At 47.7% G+C, this 15,106-nt stretch overlaps 1 protein-coding gene across 3 annotated transcripts in view; it reads right to left on the reverse strand.

Annotated features, from left to right (window-relative positions):
* Positions 1-3,706: 3,706 nt before the first annotated feature.
* The window catches only part of IL2RA (interleukin 2 receptor subunit alpha), a 51,587-nt gene continuing 40,187 nt past the window's right edge, over positions 3,707-15,106 (reverse strand). The window contains exons 8-9 of one of the 3 annotated variants that reach the window (XM_075925925.1): positions 12,577-12,640; positions 3,707-5,514 (exon numbers count right to left, since the gene is read on the reverse strand). In XM_075925925.1, the coding sequence (XP_075782040.1) occupies positions 5,394-5,514; positions 12,577-12,640 (185 nt within the window). In that variant the 3' untranslated portion in view covers positions 3,707-5,393. Of the gene's footprint in view, positions 5,515-12,576; positions 12,668-14,164; positions 14,707-15,106 lie in introns of those variants that run through there. The other 2 variants (XM_025183200.2, XM_075925934.1) reach the window with 2 other exon arrangements.

Raw genomic sequence — 15,106 nt, forward strand, 5'->3', positions numbered from 1 at the left:
TCTTATTCCTACTTGAAAGGATCTCTTATTCCGTCTTGAAAGTAGGAATAAGAGATCCTCCGGAAAAGGGCTTATTTTCCGGAGAATCACGTCTAGACTGGCGCTTTTCTCTGGCCTATCCCCAAGCCGGAAAAAAGCGGCAGCCATGTAAATGCAAATGCCGCGGGGGATATTTAAATCCCCCGCAGATTTGCAATTGCGATGAGTCTCATTAGCATCCCTTTTCCGGAAAGGGATGCCAATGTAGACACAATGTGAATAAATGTTGTTTATAACGGGTGATAATGTGACATTCAGGAGCCTGAACTAACCTGCAGAAGACTAATGGGGAAAACTGGTGGATGGCATATGCAGTGAGTTAGATGAGAAATAATTACAACATAACTGCAATATGGAGAGAATAACCATGAATTTCCAAAAGGATACCAGTCATATCCAACCAGATACTTACAGAACACTGCAAACTGTTTAACAGCTAGGCAAATCAATGGAGAATACAGCAGACTGTGCAAAAGTGGTCTTGTTTTACTGTTAAGCTTTTTCCCCTAACCCTTTTCTATTTCACCCACCAGTAAACTGTAGGGTGAGACCGTATTTTTATTTGATGCTTGTCCAATGCCTAGCAGGCCCTGGTCTTAGGGCACCTTTGTGCTTTTGTAATACAAATGATAATAATATTTTCTTTAATTAGCTCACTGAGGTGGAAGGAGTTCCAGGGACACACAGCAGAACTACCAAACTGCTTTTTTAAAAGCCATGTAATCTATTTAGCATACCCAGTGCCTGGAAACTGCCCTTGGAGGAATATGCACTAGGGCATCCCCCAGGTCAAGAATCTGTTCCTTGTTCACCATCATGAATTTAGAAAGTTATCAAAGGCCAGGCACAGAACCCGGACTAAAGAACAGGTGAACCCTACTGATGCAGCCACCTTTCTGGTTACTCAGGGGCCTTGCCCTTCACACACTATGTTCTTCCACCCACCTTCTGAAGCCTGCCCTGTCATCCCTGAGAGGCTAGAAACCACAGCCACACTTATAATCCCCCCTCCTCTCTTTACAATGGAAACATCCTCCCTCTTTTTCCAGTGCCACTTGGAATCCCCCACCTATTCATCTAGTAATCTCTCCCTCCACCACCTGAAACACTCCTCTAGCTTCTCACGGAGCCTCAGCCTTGAGAAAGTGCAGACACTCCTCTGGTTATACCTAAAGATGCCCTGCTTCCTTTGGTAACAGCATGAAATACCTGGGACTCCAAAGGAATGAATGAACCAGCTTAGAGCACGTACGCAGTGCTCTGTGACTGGGTTAATTCCAGTAAATAAAGGGATGCAGCCAACAATGACCAGTCTGATGGTGACCCAAATGCAGCTTCAGGGATCCATGTACTAAGTACCTGGCATTGCTCAGTGTGGAATCTGAGAATGAGAGCGCTCCTCCTACCAAGCATATGCTGGGAACCATGCCAGAGAAAGAAGGTAAATGCCAGGGCTGTTCGTAAGCCTCCTGTGGGTGACTGCTGGGCTGGGAAATGGTATGCAGAGCGCAGGTACTGTTTATTTGCAATCAAGGAGTAATGTTTTAGCAGAATGAGCACTATGAAATAATGCATGTAACTAACTGGGCGGTCTCAGAGGGAGTGTACATTGCAGTTGCAGGTGTGATGGCAGCGAGGGCCAGCATACCCACGCTAGCTTGAATTTAGCTGGCTCGGTTAGAAATAGCTATGTAGAGTGGAGGCACTAGCTGTAGACGTTGCCCAAAGCCCTGAGACAGACTCATGTGGGTAGCCCGCTCTGCTCCCTCTTTGCTGTTATTTTTAGCAGCACTAGCTAGATTAAAGGTATGCCTATTGAGCTGCACTCACACTGCTGATTGCGGTTTAGACATACTCTCCCCTAGGTGCTGGAAGTAGAGCTGTGGGGGCGCTGCCCATATCCCTTGTCTTGAAGTGGTTTCCACTGTAAATGGGGCTTACAGTTTGTCTCAATGACTCTCAGTACTCCCACTATATCTATTATTCTGGCACTGCCGCATCCTCTATCCTGATACCCTCCTTCATAACCTCCAGGTTTTGGTTACCCCTCACTCATTGTATCTTGTCTTTATTGAGATCATTAGCTCTCTGGGGACTGGGACTGTTTAATCTGTAAAGTGTGTATCACCAGGGTGCTGGTTCTGTTTGGGGCCCTTGGGTGCCAACGTAATATGAATGATAACTAATAATGCCACCCAACCAGCTCCATCCCTCCATAGACAGGAAGCCTCATTACATGCGTTTTCTGCTCACTTTCATGATATGAAACAGAGGCAACACCTGCCAGTTATAGCCCACAAATACATCTTTGTCCAATTCACTTGACACATAGTGCTTTTCTGTTGTATCCATTGTGATTGTAAGCTCTTGGGTACAGGGACCTGTCCTATACTATGTCTGTGTGGTGGCCAAATCACGTATGGAAGCCTTATTTTCATGACTGTAATGTATTAATATCTAATCATACCCCTGAAATGATTAGCTGCACCAGTGTTTATCGGTACTATATCAAGCAACAGCACAGAGTATATTATAATTAGTTAATATATATATTTTAGAGTATATCTGTCTTAGTGTGAGTTCATTTCTTCAAGAACTCTTCCTAAATGGTTAGAGCTAGGACCACGAAATTTGGTAGGCAGATTTCTCATATCAGAACTTAAAGCAGGGTCAGGGTTTGGTTATTCCAGGAAAATGGGAAGGGCCAAGAATGGGACTATATTCCATAACATAGACAGGGAGGGGGCTGATTGGAGAACAACAATACTGCAGAGTGACCACTGGGGCCAGTGAATGCAGGGGACAGTGATACTGCAGAGTGAACCTCTGGCACCAGCAGGGGAGTGGCCATCTGGGGACAGGGCTTCACATGGCCGGCCGACCAGTTGCCCTCTACCCCAAACAATGCCAGAGGAGGGCAGCACAGCCTAGCTCCCACCCAGGAGAGCCCCCTAAAGAGAGGCTGGGACCAGGAACTATGGCCTGGCACCTCGCAAAGTACATAAGTCCCTGGAGAGGAGTCTGGGAATTGTGGTTGTCTCCCCCACCCCCTGGAAAGGCTACCCCAAGGAGAAACCTGGCTTATACCAGTTGAGGGGGCGGGGCAGCTGGAGGCTAGAATTGGCTCCTGGAGTCCACCTTCCCACACTAGTTGCAGGGTGGGGGTGGCACTAGAGGCTTTTGCCAGCCGCCGGAGCTGCAGCCCACCCCCTATACAGTGTAGAAGCCGGGGGCAATTGGAGGCAGCGGCTGGCCCCTGAAGCCCCTTTCCCTGAACCAACTGCAGGCCTGGGAAGCAGTTGTAGGCTGGGCCAGCCACCAGAAACCCAGTCCTTCCTTCCCCTTCCCCGACAGGCAGGGTGCAGCAGCTGGAGGCCAGGGCCAGGCCCCAGATCCCTGGATCCCCTCTCACAGAAGCAGGAGTCTGGAGGAGCAGCTGGATGCTGGGCCAACTCCAGAATCTCTACCCCTCTCCCAGACAAAACAGAGTCCAAGGGGACAGTTGGAGACTGGAACAGCATCACCCTTGCTGCCACCATCAGCCCCGGAATACTCTCCCCTTGACTTCCCAGCCCCCTGCCCTGAGCCCCCTACCATGAGCCCATATCTACCAGCCCTGCTCCCCCCACACCCAACTTCCTCCCCAATACAATCATTTAAATATAGCATGTATATTTTCCTTTACAGTCCCCCACAAAAAACCCCAAAACAAAACCCAACAACAACAATTATTACAGTTAAAGATCTGAGCAATGCTGGATAAACCTGCTAGTAACTCATAATTTCGGTGCTTCAGTAATAGGCAGATAATATATTCTGAGTCTGATTTTTCATTTTATTTGATACTTTGCTGCATTCATACCTGGGCTAACATTATACCTAGCTCGTATTGATCACACACTGAAATTATGTCTTCTGCAGGTATTACTGATCCCTTTCTCCTGTTATGTGAGAAGAGCTGTGAAAAATGTTCAGAGTGTTTTAGAAAGATGTGATTTTATACAGTTTTGTAAAAGTATTTAATAAGTGAAGCAGAATAGACTAAACAAAACCTATATAGTAAAAGCGAAGGAAAGGTTCCCAACCCATTTATCTCCCTTGGAATATGTGACAGTAGGTGTACATGGGCAAGTGTCCACATTCACTGTCAGAGATCTTCCACTGTTGTTTGCAGGGTTGTAACTGTGTTGGGCCCAGCATATTAGAGAAACAAGGTGAGTGAGGTAATAAAAGACATTTAAACAGAGATACGATATTCTTACTGTCTAGCACAATGAGCTGTATATTCACCAATAACTGCCCCAAAGTTCAGGTGTATTAGTACAGCATACTGCAGACTGTCTTTAATAAGAATGATGCATATGTAAAATCTGGCCTCTAACTTGCATTATTATGAATGGTTCTGATGTTAAGAATCAGTGACTTGTGTTTAGCAAAATGAAGTTGACAACCTTTAACCCCAGGACTCCATCTTGGCTTTGCCCCTCCCCCACTGGAACATTCAGTGACTGTTAGGGATCTGGATCCATCCAGATTTTCCCGCCTTTGGCAAGAGTTCCATTTACCTCAGGTAAATTAGTGGCTCATGGTAGCCCTCAGGAGATGTCCTGTGCCCTCACCAAAATATTAATTACTAAATGGGGGTGCTCCCCTGCACCCCACAACCCCACAGGCCCCTGTTGCTCCACCTCAGATTCCTGCCAAGGAATCTTTAAAGGGCTGTGAGCAACGTCAGCTGGCTGCTGTCAGCCTAGAGGCAGCAGAGAAGTGCAGGGTCTCTGTCAACCGTGGCAGAGGATCATCCCTCTGTACCAGTCAGAGAAGGAGAGAGGAGTCACTCCCCACTGTTCACTCCCATCATCTATCATCTGCGATTCTGCTTCTTCAAGTTTGACATTGAGGGGTCCCTCAGCTGACCTCCCTAAGGGCTTGGAAGAGCCTACAAGTTGAAGGTCCTGAGCACCTTCCCTTCACTGCGGCAGCCAAAACCGGTCATCAAGATCAGGTCTTAGCACTGGGGGGTTACTTTCCTATTAGTCTTTGGCCACCGTGTCCTAGCTGGGGTCTGGGCTTCATGCCTCAATGACAAGTCACTGTATCAGTGTTTCTTTTAGGGATCTTCATTGTTGCATCTTTGCTTTCATCCCCATTTTTCCTAATATTGAATTCAATCTCTAATATACTTTAAGGGCACCATTTTGGGCTCACAGGGGGGGTGGGGCAGCAGTTAATAACAAATATTCAATATGCTATATTTCTTTTCCTAGCACTGAGAGCTCAGATATCTCGGTTCTGGGCAAGAGCCAGTCTGTCCCACTGCAATCCAGTTTGAGCATTAAACATCTGTTTCTTCCTTACATATTGGATTCCAGTCTTTGAGCTTCTTCCTTGCTCCCCATTTCTGCTCTTGCTGCTGCTGTTGCAATGTTCTTTGTCTTTTCAATCTTTACGTCTTCTGCAAAACACCTCTCTTTCCTGTAACAACACAGTAAAATCACAGACCTTGGTTAGAATGCAGCATATCCCTGAAAATTCTTTGGTAGAGGATAAAAGGGGGTGGGGATTGTGGTCCTTTGTTACCGTACAAAACCTTGGAGCTAAGGTGCACAGTTCATTCAAAGTAAGATTTTAAAAATCTAAACAAGTATTTTAAGCGTGAACTGGAAATTGATCAGAAGAGGTCACATAGTCCTGGGGCAAAGTGCCTTCCGTGTAAAAGCCTGCTTAGTAAACAGGCCCAGATGCTGTTTCTGAATTGTTTGATGGTACAGTGCTAAGCCCAAGGCAATAATGATGAAAAAGGCACAGAGAACTGCTAAGATCCTGCCTTTGAAAGGAAGCAGCACAGCTTGTTTGCCAAATACAGGTGATCAGAAACACAGCTGACAACTGATTTCATCATCATATAGGCATCATCCCAGTCTTATCTGGATTGAGCCCTTTTAGCTAACTCTCATTCAGGCCTTGATTTCCTATAGACAGATGCTGTGCCATGCCTCCAAGGGCCAGAAGTGATAAAAATATGGAGCTGGGGATGGAAGACACCACAACCCATGTGTCCTCATCCTCCACACCTAACAGCTCTATATTCATCCTAATTTGGTGCTCTGTGATAGATCCCTGCACTGACATTGTCCTTATTTTTTGCCCTTGCTTCTTCAACCTGAGGTTTTCAGCTGATCTTTGAAGTGGGGCACCTGGCATTGGTCACTGTCAGGACACTGAGGGTACGTCTACACTACAGCGCTAGTTCGAACTAACTTAGTTCGAATTAGTTAATTCGAACTAAGCTAGTTCGAACTAACGCATCTAGAACTAAAAACTAGTTCGAACTAGCGTTTTGCTAGTTCGAACTAGTAAGTCCACATTGAGTGGACTCTGAACAGGGCTTAATGATGGCCGGAAGCAGTGCCGGCAGGGCATAAAAGGAGGACTTAGAGCGTGGAGATACTGTCTCAGGCTAGCCGAGGGCTGCGCTTAAAGGGTCCCGACCCCCACCCCGGACACACAGTTCTAAGGGGTGCCCCGCTTGCAAAGAAGTTCTGGCTTGGAGTGCCCTGAGTGCCCACACTGGGCACATCACACCACTCGGCCATCAGCCCGGCTGCACTTGCCGCAGGCTGCCATCTGGGGAGAGGGAGTAATTGGGGGGCTGCAGGAGAGCTTCCACCCCCAGAAGCCCGCAGAGCCAGCCCAGTCCTCCCCATCGGGGGCTCGTGCCCCATTCCTCCCTCACCTTCTTCCACTTGCCCTTCCCTAGCCCCCCTTCTTATTGATGTACAAAATAAAGCTAATGTTTCTTCCAACATTGACTCTGTCTTTATTGAAAAAAACTGGGGGAGACTGGGAAAAGGAGGTGGGAGAGGGGAAGAGAAAGGCTGGGAGAGGGGAGGGCAACTAACATGATCAGGGGTTGGGAACAGGTCCCAGATGAAGAGAGGCTACAGAGACTGGGACTGTTCAGCTTAGAAAAGAGGAGACGGAGGGGGGACAGGATAGAGGTCTCTAAAAGCAGGGGTTGGGTGGAGAGGGTGCATTCAGAAAAGTTCTTCATGAGTTCCCATAAAGAAGGACTAGAGGACACCAAAGGAAAGGACTGGGTAGCAGGCTTGAAACTAGTAAGAGAAAGTTGTTCTTCTTCCCAAAGCAAATAGTTAACCTGTGGAACTCCTTGCTGCAGGAGGCTGTGAAGGCTAGAACTAGAACAGAGTTTAAAGGGAAGTGAGATCAAGTGATGGAGGTTGGGTCCATGGAGTCCTATTAGCCAGAGGGTAGGAGTGGTGTCCCTGCCCAAAGTTTGTGGAAGGCTGGAGAGGGATGGCACGAGACAAATGGCTTGGTCATTGTCTTCGGTCCATCCCCTCCAGGGTCCCTAGGGTTGGCCGCTGTTGGCAGAGAGGCTACTGGGCTAGATGGACCTTTGGTCTGACCCAGGACGGCCATTGTAAGCTCAGGGCTCAGGGTCGGGGGTCTCAGTGGACCCCCTTGATTTTCATGCACACCTGCTCCTGGGTGGCCAGGCTGGCAGCTCTCCTGCCCTAGACGGCCACTTTCCTGTGCCTAGTGCGGAGATCGTGGACGAGGTCCACGATGTCCGCACTAGCCCAGGAAGGTGCCCGCCTCTTGCGGTCCAGGGCAAGCTCCCGGGAGCCGCCAGCCTGGTCCCGGCAAGAGGGGGTGGGCTGGGAGGCATCGGGTGGGTGGCTCTGTGCCGTGCCAGGTGCAGGGTCTGCTGGCTGGGTGCTGGCAGGCTTGCACCTGGCACGGGCACCGTAGCCAGCCCGTGCCCCTTTAAGGGGTCCGGGGCCGGGAGGGGGGCATAGAGTTTCCCTGGTGTTGGCCAGAGTGGCCACCAGGGAAACCTGGGGAGGGCTAGCCTCCCACTAGTTCGAACTAAAGGGCTACACAGCCCTTAGTTCGAACTAGCTAGTTCGAACTAGGCGTTAGTCCTCGTAAAATGAGGTTTTCCTAGTTCGAACTAAGCGCTCCGCTAGTTCGATTCAAATTCGAACTAGCGGAGCGCTAGTGTAGCGCATAGGAAAGTTAGTTCGAACTAACGTCCGTTAGTTCGAACTAACTTTCTAGTGTAGACATACCCTAAGCTAGATGGACCTTTGGTCTGACCCAGAATGGCCTTTCTTATATTCTTATGTCTGCCTTTCTTCTCTTTCTGGGCCTCAGAACTAGTGTATACAATACATTCTAGATGTACAATGCAGAACCTCCTGTTTTTCTCTGAAACTTGAGTCACATTTTTTAGGTTTTCATTGCCATGTGTAACAGCTAAAGACTGTAATTTTTTTTAAATGGAAGTGGAAATTCAGAAGAACAATATAGTAGCTCCAGAGGCATTTTTGTGGAGTACAGAGGTGCACACCGGCTCTTTTCAGGCCTGGCTTAAAGCTAAATAATATTGTTTATCTTCCCCATAATCTGATTTTGGTTATAATCTAGGCTAGAAAAACCACAAACGGAAAAAGTCCAGACTAAAATAAATCTGAAGCCCGATTTGGCCATAACTTGACTGATGAGTTAGGGATGTGACGTGGTTAGAGTGAAAGGTCAGCAACCATGCGTCACAGGGATTAGCCAGAAGAAAAGCAACTGATTAAATAAGAAGAGAAGAACGGCCATACTGGGTCAGAACAATAGTCCATCCAGCCCAGTATCCTGTCTTCTGACAGTGGCCAATGCCAGGTGCTTTGGAGGAAGTGAACAGAACAGGACAATTATGGAGTGATCCATCCTCTGTCATCTAGTCCCAGCATTTGGCAGTCAGAGATTTAGGGACACCCACAACATGGGGTTGCATTTCTGACCACTTTGGCTATTAGCTATTAACCATCCATTGATTTATACAATTCTTTTTTGAATCCAGTTATAATTTAGGCTTTCACATTATCTTCTGGCAATGAGTTCCTGTAGCCAGACAGGAACCCCCCTTGTAACATCCATTTTTGCTTGCCTGGAGCATCCAGGGCACACAGAGCAGAAGGCCCAGGCTGTGTGACCATGAATGGCTGTAAACAGAGATACGCCAATTGCTGACCAAGAGGCTGCCAAGGAGTGTCCTTGACTTAACCCATACTGATACGAACACACAGCCATCTGCGGGGGGAGGAATCTCTCGCCCAGTAAAAAAATGTCTAGTACACACAATTTAGTTATCTCTCTTGCAAGTGTAAATTAACTTGAAACTTGCTTGTAAGAACTGGCGCCACAAAACGGACCAGTACAATTTGGCATCTTAAGATAAGAAAGAGGATACGGGCCCCCAGGGGTATATAGATGGGTCCAGCAGCACATTTTCTCTGAGTGTCAATCTACCATCTATCTGCTGGTCGGGTTAGGTGTTTGATCTCCCGAGGTTCCAGAGGGGACGCCCACCTCGTATTCGTCTTTCCTAGGAATTGAGAGACCGGCCCTGGCCTGACACGCTGCAGTCGAGAGGCACAGAAAGGGGTAAAAATTGTACCTGCATGTGGTCCTTTGTTTAAGTATATATATACATAGTGTTAGAGCTCTTTAAAGATTAAGCTGTCACTTGGTACCATTATTTCTATTTTCTATCTTTACCTTTTTCCTGTAATCATTTTTAAGACCTATATATATATATATTTGCTAGCAGTTAAGAAAGAGAGACTAGCCATTGTAACCATATGCTTTTATAAGTCTTTTTAATAAACCTGTAACTGTTTACGCTTTAACCTGACTCCTTCAGTTGCTGTAATAGAACCAAGCACAATTTAAAAGAACTTCAGCCAGTCATAAAGGGACAGGCATAGGAAGAGCTTGGGCGTTTGGATCTGTGTCACTCCCAGGTGACAAGATCCGTTGGGGCACCTTTTCAGCCTTTCCTAGCTGCCCGCTGCGAAGGAACCCCTGTGTTCTAGCAGCTAAAATCTAAGATGTAATAAGCGCTTCCTATATAACGGGGCGTCTGTTGGCCTGCTGGCCACCCTCTGCGACGGGACCCCGGTCCTAGCAGTAAAGACATGGACGTTAAACCTTTTCTCGGAAACATACACACACACACACTGCCCTGACCGTCGGCTGACAGTTCCACAGGTGGACTGTTAGTTCTGTGAAGAGTACTGCTTTTGTTTGTTTTAAACCCGCTGCTTATTAATATGACTCGGTGACCCTTAATGAGTTCCACAGGTGGCCTGTGTTACGTGAAGAAGTAAATTGTCCAGTGGCAGCACTAATTCTTATTATTCAAGCACAGAAATTCTATTTAGATTTCGATGGTACAGTTTGGTTCATTTTAAGCTTTTTACTATGAGTCTATATTTTCTTTTAGCACCCAGGGTGCTGGAACAATTTGTACAGTTTGGGGGTGCTGAGAGCCATCGAACCAAACTGTAAACCAGGGGTGGAGAACCTCAGGCATGGGGGCTGAATGCAGCCCCTGGCTTGCCTGGATCCAGCCCCTGAGGCTCAGGGCCCCTCTCCCAGTGTTGGAGAGCCATGCTGGTACTCTAGCCTCCCTGCTACCTCACCGTGGGGCTGGAGCACACCAAATCCACTAGGATGGGCCCCCCTAGGCTCTGGTGTGTGAGGGAAATGTGGGGTGTGTCTTTCTCCTTTTCATTCAGGGGCCATGTCAGTGAGGTTTTTTTTTGTTTGTTTGTTTTTTGTTTTTTTTTTGGCTTCTCACTTGTGTGCGGCCCCTGACTGATTTTTCTGTGGGTCAGTGGCCCCCGACCCAAAAACATTTTCCACCCTCTGTATATGATGGTCACTTCATTCTAGGGGGTGCTGCCACATTCCCAGTACCCCTAGGTCTAGCACCTATGACAGTGCCACTCCTGCACCAGCACAACCTAGTCTGTGACTTCCACATACTTTGTATCCTGGCAATACAGTGCCCCACTGAGTGTCACCTTAAATCCCATGCATTTACATTAATTACACCTCATTTTCCTCTTAGCAATGTTGTCCACTCATTATTTGACAGCTTGTTCCTTTTTTGACACCTTTGCCTCACAGACTCATTTTCAAGATTATAGTTTCATGTGCCCATTTTGACCTTAAAAACGTTCATCTTGATTTTTTTTTCATTGTGCCTTTATTTTATCTCAGGAGTTGGCAATCTGCGGCATACATGCCATAAGTGGCACGCAAGCCAATTTTGAGTGGCATGCGCAGCAGGAGCTCAGCCCCCCTCCTCCCATCCAGCAGTGGCTGGATCCCTGCGGTCACTGCACAGCTGCAGGCTGGAGAACCAGCTCCAGCTTCCTGCTGGAAGGGCAAGCAGTGGGGAGACATGAGCACAGGAATGTAGGGACAGGGGTGGCCTGGCAAGCACAGCAGGAGGCATGACCCCGTACTGGGCTCTGCATCCCTGGGGCTGCTCTGACCCAGTGCAGCTCTCAGGAGCTAAGGGGTTAAGACGCCCCTCCCCCCACTTCACTACAGACTCTGCTCCCTCCTCAGGGAGGAGGTGGGGCAGGAGCTGCTCTGCAGATCCAGGGTGGGGTGGCTGGTCACAAGCTGCTGCTGCCTCCATGGGGCACTGGGGCACCAGCTGCACTGCGCTGTTCGCTGTGGGGTGTGTGCAGGGACAGGAAGCCTCTTCTGTGCCTGGCTGGGCTAGAACCAGTCCTGAGCAGCCCCGGGCTCTGCCTACCCCAGCCCCACAGCAGTAACCTGAAGCTGAGGGGCAAGCCCTGGCAAAGGGCTGGGTCAGGCAGGGAAGTGATTCTGTCCATCACCCCTCCTCACCCCAGCACTGCTCCCAGGGGACTGTGAGTTCCAGGGCTGCTGCCCTGCCAGTGTGCATGCTGGGGGCACAGGGATGTGGTGGTAAGAGGGGTGAAAGAGGATGTGGGGGTAGGATGGGAGGGAGCAGGGATTGCATTGAGGGGGATGGGGTGATGCAGGGCATCAGGGTGAGGGGGAACATGGGGATGAGGGGAGCAATGCTGGAGCAGAGGGAAGATGTGAGGGGGGATACAATTTTACTTTGCAGAAGCTGCACTTACCTTTACTCCCCACTTCTTTGCCTCCCTCCCCAACTAGCTATTTGGCTGCATTCTCAACCTCTCACCTTTTCTGCGTTACTCCCCCAACCACCTCCCACCCTCAAATGCCCTCTTGTACCCCCAGCCCACACCCTCACCTTTTGCGTTGGATGGAAATTAATATTTTACTTTATTTAAAATTAAGTTTGATAAACTAACATGAGAAAGTTAAAACACTTAATCTGTTTAATAGTTTAAATTAAACCGTTCTCCCTACCTGCAGCTGGTTCAGAAAATATGGTCACCATATCCAGCCTGCCCCAGGCTGCCCTGTCCCCTCCTCCCCCTGGCCTGCAGATCCATAAATACAAGTGAATAAGATAAATCTTGGCACACCACTTCTGAAAGGTTGCTGACCCGTGTTTTATATAGTTAATCATTCATATAATACAAAAGAATACATCAATTAATCCCACTTATGCTGTGTATGGAGTGATGTAGCTAATAGCTCCATGCATGCTAAGGATCGTTTAGGTTTAATTAACTCATTTCTGCCATGCTTTCTACTTACCATAGCTTCTGTACAACGATCCACCCCAAAATGATGAAAACGATCAGTAAGACAGTGACAGCAACTTTTGAGAAGACATCAAGAATCAAATCTGTTAACAGATGACATTATCTGAAACACCACAGAGTAATTAGTATGGTAGTTAAAAAAAATGACTGTTTCCCCAAAGTTAATTTAGAGAAATGGGAGTCAGGAAAGGGATAGGAACTCACATCCCCACATTACAGAGTGAAAAAGAGAGTACCATGTTTTAGTGTAGATAACCCGCGGTTATGCAAAGTTTTACAACTCACCCTCCCGTGGGCTATACTCGTCCGTGTGTAATACAGGTTTGTTTTTTTTTACTTCGGTGGCGGTTGAGGTGCTGAATCAGAATTGCTGTTGTAGCCTGAGCAGCTGTCACAGGGAGGGACCAAGCAGGCAGTGCAGAGGGGGATGAGAATTCAGGGAAGAAGTAATCAGCTGTGGGGAGGGAGAGGAGATTCCCCTGCTGTGGGAATACCCAGTGACCTTTCTTCCCTCTGTTGTGTCTGTCCAAACGTGGCTGGCTCTTTGTGAGGGGGAGAGAGAGTGTTCTGTTTAAGGACACAGCTCCTTTACTCAGCTCCTGGCTCAGCTCCTGGCTCTGGCTGCCTGGGGCTGACAGCTCACCCTGGGGGAGTGCATAGCATGGGTGGAAGGCAGCTGGGGAGGGTTGGAGATGGTGCAAGGGGTAAACCCAGTCACCTTTCCTTCCTATACAGCCTGGGGCAGACAGCTCACCCCCGGGGGAGCCAGCCTGTCTGCCCTGTCAGGCTGCGGCCATCTACGCTGTGCTTTGGCAGTTGTGTATTTGGGAGCTCAAATGCTTCTGCGCGACAGGCTCAGACCCTGATGCCTGAATTAATTACCCTCATTATCTTTCATTAACAGTACCTGTGGTTCACCTTCCACAGGCTATACACGTGCGTGGGGTATATAAGATGTTTTTTACTCAATCAGGAAAAAACACAGGTAATACATGGGTGCGGGTAATACTCATGCGTGGGTTATATACGCTAATTTGTGGTACGTACTTCCCATGATTGCTTTTTAAATCACAAATCTACACTTGAGCATGCCCAGTCTACTGCTTGTTATACATGGATATGATGGAAGTTGCAGCATTCAGGAAACTGAGTTCTCACCAAGAGGCATAGTATTATTCCATGCCAGTTTGAAGAGGCAGGAAGATCCAACCATTATGCCTCTTGCTTAAACATTTGGGATATGTCTACACTAGCTCGTTAGTTAGAGCTAGGTAGGCAAATGAGGTCAACCGGAGTTGCAAATGAAGCCCGGGATTTGCATGTTCCCAGGCGCAGCCATTTTTAAATCCACCTTAGTCCAAACTCCGTACCCGCGGCCACACACAGCATGGAGTAGGTAGTTCGAATTAGAGATTCTTTGAATGAGGAGTAACGGTAATTCGAATTAGGATCTCTAATTCGAACTACCTACTCCATGCCGCGTGTAGCCGCGGGCACGGAGTTCGGACTAAGGGGTATTTAAAAATGGCGGTGCCCGGGAACATGCAAATGAAGCCCGGGATATTTAAATCCCAGGCTTCATTTGCAACTCCAGTTGCCCTCATTTGCCTACCTAGCTCGAACTAACGAGCTAGTGTAGACATACACTAGGAGACCAATTTTCAATTTCTTGTTCTGCTGCAGGTGTCTTGTGCGACTTAATCCTAATCCTAATCCTAATTAGGATTAGGATTAGGTGTCAACTATCCAGATATATGTTGGGAAACTAACACAGCGGGGCACAGGCTATCCAATAAGTTTCTGGACTGCATTGGAGACAACTTTCTGTTTCAGAAGGTTGAAAAAGCTACCAGAGGAGAAGCTGTTCTGGATTTGATTTTAACAAATAGGGAGGAACTAGTTGAGAACTTGAAAGTGGAAGACAGTATGGGGGACAGTGATCATGAAATAATGGGAAACAAGAAGACCTTTTATAAATACATTAAAAGCAAGAGGAAGACCAAGGACAGGGTAGGCCCACTGCTCAGTGAGGAGGGAGAAGCAGTAACAGGAAACTTCGAAATGGCGGAGATGCTCAATGACTTCTTTGTTTCGGTCTTCACCGAGAAGTCTGGAGGTGTGCCTAACGTAGTGAATACAAGCAGAGAGAGGGTAAGTTTAGAAGATAGGATACACAAAGAACAAGTTAAAAATCACTTAGGAAAGTTAGATGTCAGCAAGTCACCAGGTCCTGATGAAATGCATCCCAGGATACTCAAGGAGCTGATAGAGGAGGTATCTGAGCCTTTAGCTATGATCTTTGAAAAATCATGGAAGACAGGGGAGATACCAGAAGACTGGAAAAGGGCAAATATTGTGCCCATCTATAAAAAGGGGAATAAGAACAACCCAAGAAACTACAGACCGGTCAGTTTAACGTCTGTCCCAGGGAAGATAATGGAGCAGGTAATTAAGGAAATCATATGCAAACACTTGGAAGGTAATAAAGTGATAGGGAATAGCCAGCATGGGTTTGTGAAGAA

This window comes from Pelodiscus sinensis, chromosome 1 (assembly GCF_049634645.1).
Source record: "Pelodiscus sinensis isolate JC-2024 chromosome 1, ASM4963464v1, whole genome shotgun sequence".
Lineage (NCBI taxonomy): Eukaryota > Metazoa > Chordata > Testudines > Trionychidae > Pelodiscus > Pelodiscus sinensis.